This window comes from Primulina tabacum, chromosome 5, assembly GCF_025594145.1.
Source record: "Primulina tabacum isolate GXHZ01 chromosome 5, ASM2559414v2, whole genome shotgun sequence".
NCBI classification, from domain to species: domain Eukaryota; kingdom Viridiplantae; phylum Streptophyta; class Magnoliopsida; order Lamiales; family Gesneriaceae; genus Primulina; species Primulina tabacum.
The window spans coordinates 18,814,421-18,823,035 of record NC_134554.1 but is presented as its reverse complement, the minus strand read 5'-3'; the positions used below and the strand labels follow the sequence as shown (position 1 = coordinate 18,823,035).

Below are 8,615 nucleotides of genomic sequence, written 5' to 3'. Positions count from 1 at the left end.
TGATAAAGAATATGAGCAATAGACACATGAAATAATTTTCAACAAATGAGAATCAAGGATACCCCAGAGATCCATCCTACAAAGGTCAAAGAGTTGCTTAAATATTATGGAGTCGTTATATTCTGGATTAAAGAGTCATAAATAGATGTAATGTTCAGAGTTGAGAACTCGTGAGGAACAAAAAGTGCCAAGAAAATATCAGATTTGTCTTCCCCCATGAAGGTGAAATTGAAGAAAACATGACAAAATTTGGATGATTGATCATTGAAGAAGATGAACATTTTCACATAAAAAGAAGCTACTATAGGAAGAAAAAGCTTTTTCAAAGTTTTTTATTTTTTAAAATATTTATTTGTTCTTTGAAATTTTGATAGATAAAATAATATATGATTTTGTAAATGTTTTTTTTATTATTAATAACAGTTACATTTAATTTAACTAATATAAAAATGCAATGGTAAATAAGTCAGTTTGACAACATATGATTATTATATTCATTTGAATATTATCTAAAATATTATAAATTTTTTTATATAATAATATATTTTTATAATATTAATAATTTTAAAATAATATTTAAATACTCATATTTTATTAATTTTAATCAATAATCATATAAAATAAAATTACGTGCATCACAGGGATAAAGAGGTGGTAAATTGAATTAGGTTGAATATAGAGGTCTTATTTGGAATTTTGATATCTTCTGCGTCTCTCTTGTTTTCTCTCCAAGCCATTCTAATTTCTAACTCTAGTTCAGCTGACTACCCAAATAGTATATTAACACCTACAGAAAAGCGAGAAGGGGAAGAGCGGCGATGTCGGGAATGGAGAGACTTCAAAGAATGTTCGCTGGAGCCGGTGGAGCCCTGGGTCATCCGCCGCCGGACTCACCCACACTCGATTCATCCGAACAAGTCTACATCTCGTCGCTGGCGCTACTCAAAATGCTTAAACACGGTAAATCTAAGTTTTTGTTTATCATTTTTGAGCAGATTATAGGGTTTTATTACGAATACCTATTAATTATCCCTTTGCCGCCGGCTGAGTTGACAAGCAGGGTAAATCTTGCTATTTTGTTATGAATGATTATTTATTCTACGGTTATCATTGAAGAATTTCTTGTATTGATGCTATCGAGGTTTTTTGGGTGTGTTTTTCATTGATTATAGGTAGGGCAGGGGTGCCGATGGAAGTGATGGGGCTGATGCTGGGTGAGTTTGTGGACGAGTATACGGTGCGTGTTGTTGACGTTTTTGCAATGCCCCAAAGTGGAACTGGGGTTAGCGTCGAAGCGGTGGATCATGTGTTTCAGACTAATATGCTGGACATGCTCAAGCAAACTGGAAGGTTACCAAAATAATGATATCACAAATTTTCAATGTTGCTTTTTAGATTTTGTTATGTTGGAGCATTGCTCTGTTGTTTTGGCAATTGGAAGGAGACTGGGTTGTTTTAGAAGTGGAAGAAATCTACTTTAAGCTGTAGGATATAGTAACCTACTGTTGTTTGTTGGATCGGGTGAATGAGAAGAAAAATGTGTATAATAATTTCAAGCAATCAGCATTTTGGTTCACAAATGCGTTTGGAATCCCAGGTCACTGTCACTGACGCAGGTAGATGAAATGGGAAAATTTGTGAATAAGATTGATTAATCAGCAGCACTGCCAGGTTCTTACCTCAGAATTGTTCATTTTGATTCACTAGATAGGAACTCAAAAGTAGTTTTCTTTACAGCTAATTTCTACCTTTCGTCCACATCAGGAACCCTGTTCAGTTCTTTATATGGAAAGGATCTATTTGCTTACCTGGGGGCATGCGGCCACCTCCTGACAGCAGCATGACTAACAATAACAGCACAGTGGCTTAGCTTGAACCCAATATAGAAAACTCTTATGCAATTAAGAATTCTATCGTTTTAGTCTTCCACATAGGAACCATATTTTTTTCTTGCATTACATTACAGTGAATTCGAAGGTGTGAAATAATATGATTGTTACAAATGATTTTGGCTAAAGTCAAACTTTATGTTTGATATTACGAGCAAAAGTAAATTTTTTATTGATATAGAATATATTACAGTGCTATAAGTCAACCCGAAGACATTCATCAAATCACAAACAGAATACTTTTAGTGATAGGTGTCTAGCATTTTCTTGAAAAGACTACTTCCTGGTAAGTGTGCCAACTGTCACCGATCTATGGTGTGTTTTTGGTTTTTTGGTTCCACCTTGACTGCGAACCGGGTTCATTGGCATGAGAACATTTTTAGGCACCGAAGTTTATATGATTTACTCATTTTCCAACGTCAGTGTTATGTTTTGATTTTATATTGACCTAAATGAAGGATTTATTGCCAATAAAACTGATTGATATTGATGGATACTGTTGTTTAATTGTTTCAAATTATTAACTTTGATTTACATTTCATATAAGATTCTGGACGAATTGTATCTTACAAGTCTTCTTTTTATTCAATATAAAGGTTTCTGGATTGTTTTTAAAAGATTCATTTAGATTTTGCATTGTACATTTTTGTTCGTGATGAGTACATTTGAACATTGATCTTTTCCTTGTCTCAGGCCTGAGATGGTGGTGGGTTGGTACCATTCACATCCTGGTTTTGGGTGTTGGCTTTCTGGTGTTGACATTAACACACAGCAGGTATATGCTCTTCTTTATTTGTTGCTTCATGGACCAGTCATTTGGAGTTTAGTGGTGAATGATGCTATATTATTCATGTACACGTGTTGTTTAAGATATTGGATATTCATTAAAGATCCCTGGCCCTTTATTCGTACTTTATATCATTCTTGCATTGTACTTATTGTACTCTGGTCCTATCTGTGTAGGGTGGGACATTATATTTTGCTGTCTGACTTTTTGCCTGCAGTACTTTTTGTTATAGTATTTGTGACACACAGTATAAACTGTTTGCTTGCTTATATACGATGATTAATTGAGCCAATTTCATTTTAATCGCATACCTTTGAGCATTCAAAGTTTTCCTTTTTCTGTTGCATCACTTAAGAGTTTTGAAGCTTTAAATCAAAGGGCGGTTGCGGTGGTGGTGGATCCAATTCAGAGTGTTAAAGGGAAGGTGGTAATAGATGCCTTTCGACTGATTAATCCCCAAACCATGATGCTGGGTCAAGAGCCACGACAGACAACTTCCAATTTGGGCCATCTTAATAAACCATCTATCCAAGTAATGGAGCAATCCTTTGGTTTATTTTATTTCAGTGTGTTTACTCTGTTTCTAATGAGTTGATTTATTGCAGGCTCTAATTCATGGTTTGAACAGGCATTATTACTCCATAGCCATAAATTATAGAAAGAATGAATTGGAGGAAAAGATGCTCCTGAATCTTCACAAAAAGAAATGGACAGATGGATTGACCCTTCAGCGGTTCGATGCTCACTCCAAAACGAATCAGCAGACAGTCCAGGTACTTTCATTTTCTTTTCTTTCTTTTTTTTAATTTCAAGCTGATAATCATGAATCAAGTAATTTTACAAATATAGTGGTTCTGTGATCTAGGCTTTTAAGTCCAGTCACCAGATTTGACACTTACATATCTACTTTCAGGCTGGTTTTTACAGGAAATCTGAAAATGATAATTTCTTGGTTAAAATACTGAATCGGTCAATGCTGAGACTATGTGTCAGGCAGTTGTCTTACTGTTGTGATTTTGTGAGCGTTAGGTCATGAGACAATAAAGTATCGTTTTTTGGTTACCTTGCAATAAGAAATACTAACAGGTTTTGGTGGTAGAAATAATCAGATGACGTTGATTCTTTCTCGACATGTTTGTGATATTAACACTTCAGAGGTATAATTTGATTATGATTTTCAGTGTATCAAGTGCTGCCATATATATGTGTTTTAGCATGCCATTTCACCCTTGATATGGTTATGGTTCCACTCTCCTGTACTAACTCACCAAAAAAAATTTACCCCCTGATTGTACAGGAGATGCTGAATCTAGGGATCAAATATAATAAAGCCGTTCAGGAAGAAGACGAGTTGCCACCCGAAAAACTAGCCATTGCTAATGTGGGAAGACAGGACGCAAAGAAACATCTTGAGGAACATGTCTCGAACCTGATGTCTTCAAATATAGTTCAGACATTGGGTACAATGCTCGATACTGTTGTCTTCTAGATGTCGGAGTTTGAGATTAGTAAAAATGCCGATTATCAAAACTGTTCTTGGCTCTTAATTTGTCCCCTATCCTTGATCAGCTCTTTTTTATCCTATGAGAGAGCAACTGTTTTAAGTCTTGATTTTAGGTTTTACTTGGTGACGGTATTCCCCATTCTATCTATATGAAATTGATATAAACTAGTATTTGCAGGGACCAATCTGTAGTTTTGCATTGGAAATTCGCAGCCTTTATGTAATGTTTGTGTTATTTTCGAGAATACGCTGGGATTGGGAATCCGTTCGATGTTATAATTATGGATGGTAATTTTCTCTGAATTTGAGGAGAATCGATATCCGATCTATGAAAAGATTTCTTTTATCCGATTAAATAAATAGATAATCAAATATAATTTTTTTTATATATGAGAATAGAGGTTAATCTCAAAGAATAACGTATTTGTTACCAATACCGTATGATTTACTCGTGATGGGCACGACATATGTTGTTGAATACCAACATTTATGTTATTCTATGTCAGAATTGCTTCAAAAAACTTTGGATACTTATTAAACCACAGTAAAAATTGACCGAGTAAATGTCAAATTTCACATTCCACGTGGGATCTCCCATCTCTCCATAAAAAAATGCTAAATTTGTGAATTTTTTTTTTCAATGTTTGAATTAAGATTCAATATATGGTCACAATTTTTTAAGAATCAGTACCTGATTATATTAAAATTTTAGTTTTTACTCCCAACACATCCAAATTTACATTTTCGCCCTTTATTATTAAAATAAATAAATTATTTTATTCACAAAAATTACACGTCTTTTCTCCATCTAAAATATAATTTAAAAAAATATTGTTTCTCAACGATCATGAAATAAGAGTAAATACTTATTTTGATATATAAAATATCTATTATGAGATTTCATATACTTTTGAGATTTCAGATACTTGATTTTGTTGTTTAATATTCCAAATGTATAAGAAAAATACATCAGATTGACTTATTCGTGTCATTTTATTTTACAAAAAAACATACTTCATCACTCATCATGAAATAAGATTAAGTATTTATTTAACTTACAAAGTACTTATTTTGGAAGCGATCACCATAAATTCAGTAATTATTGATCTTTTCATTGAAAATACGTTAATATCATGTCATCTAATTTTTGAAAAAACACAGTTTCTCACTCATCATGAAATTAGAAAAAGTACTTATTTTGACCGATAAATTATCTATTTTGGGTTCCAAATCTTTGACTTGGCTATTTAAATAATTTAAATGTGTAAGAAAATACTCGAGTTTTAAGCAATATTAAATGACTTTTGATGTGTCATTTGTGAAGTTAAAATGTGATACCTAAATTTGTACAAAAAAATATCTAATTAGAGTATACAAATACATGATTTTACTTCCTAAATACTCATATTCAATTATTTGGGGATCCCAAAATATAGTTTGAAGTTAATATTGAGTGACACTAATGATTAGATTCGTGAAGTAAAAATTTTATACCTAAATTAATACAAATAGACATAATTCAAGTCCACAAATTATCGATTTTACCCTTTAAATATTCAAATTCAATTATTTGAGGATGTCAAAATATATAGTTTGAAGTTAATATTGAGTGATCTTTGATGGTGAGATTTGTGAATTAAAAAATATGGTAAATAAATTGATACAAATAATACATAATTCGATCCCACATATACTTAATTTTACCCTTTTAAGACTCAATTTTGATTATTTTTTGGTATAAAAAAATATAATTCCAAGTAATATTGAGTGACTTTTGTGAAATTAAAATTTGGCACCTAAATTGATATAAAAAATATTTAATTCGAGTCTATAAATACTTGATTTTATTCACTAAATACTAAAATTCAATTAATTTTTTATGTCAAAATATGTAATTTAAAGGTAATATTGAGTGGCCTTTGATGATGATATTCGTGAAGTAAAAATGTTATTCCTAAATTAATACATATAATACCTAATTCGAATACAGAAATACTTGATTTTACCCTTTAAAAACTCAAATTTTTTTATTTGATGATGTCAAAAAATATAGTTTGAAATTAATAGTCTCTATTGTGTCTTCTATGAGGTAAAATTGTTATACAAAAATTGGTATAAGGAAAACCTAATTCAATATACAAATAATTGATTTATCTCATAAATACTCATATTTGATTATTTGGGGATGTCAAAAACATTTTTAATGTCACATTTTTTTGTATCACATTTATAATTCACGAATGTCATTATAAAATAAATAATATGTCATATCTTTAGGTATAACATTTTTATTTCACCAATGTAAAAAGAATATAGTTTGAAGTTAATAACTTTTGTTGGTGCGATTACCAAAGACCACTTGATAATATCCATGGAGTCGAATTAGATATTATTATTATTAAATTAGGTATCACATTTTTACTTCACGAATGTAATTATAAAATAACACTCTATATTAAATTCAAACTATATATTTTAACATCCCAAATAATCGGACATGAGTATTTAGGGGGTAAAATCAATTATTTCTAACTCGAATTAGGTTTTTGTTAGGATCGGGAAAGAGTTTAGAAGGGGGGATTGAATGAGCTCTTTCAAATTTTTGCTTTTAAAACTTTGATTTCAACCGTTTTTGAGGCGGCTGAAATTTTTTTTAAACGGTTGGAAATATGAACCACTATTAAGTGCAAAAAATGGTTCACAATTTCCAATGACAGCTTAAAAACGTTGATAAGCTTTACAACAATATGAAGCTGGAAAAGTATGTGCTTGCAAGAAATAAATGACAAAGGTTTTTATGGATGTTCGGAGATTGAATACTCATATGTCACCCCTTCTTCCTCTTCAAGAAGGATTCCACTAAAAGACTTTGACTTTACAAACTTTTTGCAACAGCCCACTCCAATCAGGACTTATCACACTGCCCGTTTTGGAACTCTTAGTGATCACTTTACACGTCTGGATTTTAAGAAAACTTAGTTCACCAGACACCACAACTTAACCAAATAACCAAAAGGTTATTGATATGAATAATCTGATTTAAGTAGCACGAAAATGATCCTTGAATGATCGAGTATCTTTCTGTTCAATACGTGTAAGGCCTGAGATTTTATCATTTTAATCCAAGATTATTTAATTTATGAATTTTGGAATGTTGAGTCATATTCCATGGTTTTACAATTCCATAGGATTGAAATTGAATTAAAAAGAGTTGTCAGGACCAAATTGCAAATAGTGAATATTTCAGGGGCTAAAGTGCAATTAATGAAAGTTGAGTGGGACACTTGTCTTGCCATGCATGGAACCATGTATATAATGTATTTCCTTCAGATTTCCAGCAAGAGAGAAGACCGAGAGTTCATAGCTAAATTCCTCAAGCTTCATTTTGGTTTCAAAATTTGATTGTGCAGTACCCGGTTATCAGAATTTTGATCTGAACATATTTCCGTGCTCCTCTTGTCAAGGGCTACACAAGGATGTAAGTTTCATCGACTTCTAACATGAGTTGAAATTCATGTATTAGAGGAATTATGATTTGATATATATTATGTGTTCTGGGAATACTAGACTTCGTAGAATCGAAGTCAGATCGAAGAACAGATTGATTTTGGAATTGTTATGATTTTCTGATTATATTAATTGAAAATTGAACAGATTTGGATTATTGACTGATTCTGGATTGTAACAGATATTGGTTATGATTTGTAATTTATATCTGTTGATATTGTATTGACGGGGATATCGGGATTGTGCCGTTATGCCGTTGATTTTGAGTTAAATCCAGATTGATCATATTCGGTATTGATTTGAGAAGTATATTGATATTGTACTTCTTGATATTGTCATTGTCATATAGAGTATTGACAGACTTTGAATTCCAGACAGGAACGTCGTCAGAACTGCAATAAAAGAAAGGTATAAGTCAATGTGGTACCGGGAGAACGACTCGAGTACGATATACTTGAGTTCCCTAAATCACATACTTATTGTTATTATGTGCATTGATTTGAATTGATATGCTTGTTCTATTGATTTATAGAAAGCATGTATTAGACGAGTATTAGACGAGTGATCTTGTGACATAAGTGCCGATAGTGATGGAATCGTCACTGGCACATTGCACCTTGTTACAAGACAGGGGTTTGGCGAGAATGCCAAAGTCTGTGACGGATAGGTCAAGACACCGGATGTTTGGTTATATCGAAGTGGATAGAATTGAAGTGTCTTCTATTACTAATGTTCGATATAGAATACCAACGTCTGTAAACCGGGATCCCTAGACTAGGAATGAGTCTAGTCTGAGATACGAAGTCATGAGTTCATTTACGATTTTATATTGGTTATGTTTCAGATTTTGATACATGTTACTGATATCTGTTACATGCTTTTTCATTGTTTATATGATTGCATGTTTCGTTGATTTATACTGGGATAT

At 32.0% G+C, this 8,615-nt stretch overlaps 1 protein-coding gene across 1 annotated transcript; it reads left to right on the top strand.

Annotated features, from left to right (window-relative positions):
• The first annotated feature begins 728 nt into the window (after nucleotides 1-728).
• LOC142547215 (26S proteasome non-ATPase regulatory subunit 14 homolog) lies at nucleotides 729-4,472 on the top strand. Its single transcript, XM_075655383.1, has 6 exons — nucleotides 729-960; nucleotides 1,173-1,350; nucleotides 2,583-2,664; nucleotides 3,032-3,208; nucleotides 3,282-3,449; nucleotides 3,974-4,472. The coding sequence occupies exons 1-6, from the start codon at nucleotides 819-821 to the stop codon at nucleotides 4,163-4,165; spliced, it is 939 nt and encodes a 312-aa protein (XP_075511498.1). The 5' UTR covers nucleotides 729-818; the 3' UTR covers nucleotides 4,166-4,472.
• Nucleotides 4,473-8,615: the final 4,143 nt, after the last annotated feature.

Bases quoted from the DNA above. Each gene is read 5' to 3' on its own strand.
- LOC142547215 (XM_075655383.1), top strand. From the start codon at position 819: ATGTCGGGAATGGAGAGACTTCAAAGAATGTTCGCTGGAGCCGGTGGA. The intron at 1,351-2,582 runs GTTACCAAAATA...TCCTTGTCTCAG, and splicing joins ATGCTCAAGCAAACTGGAAG to GCCTGAGATGGTGGTGGGTT. The intron at 2,665-3,031 runs GTATATGCTCTT...GCATCACTTAAG, and splicing joins TTGACATTAACACACAGCAG to AGTTTTGAAGCTTTAAATCA.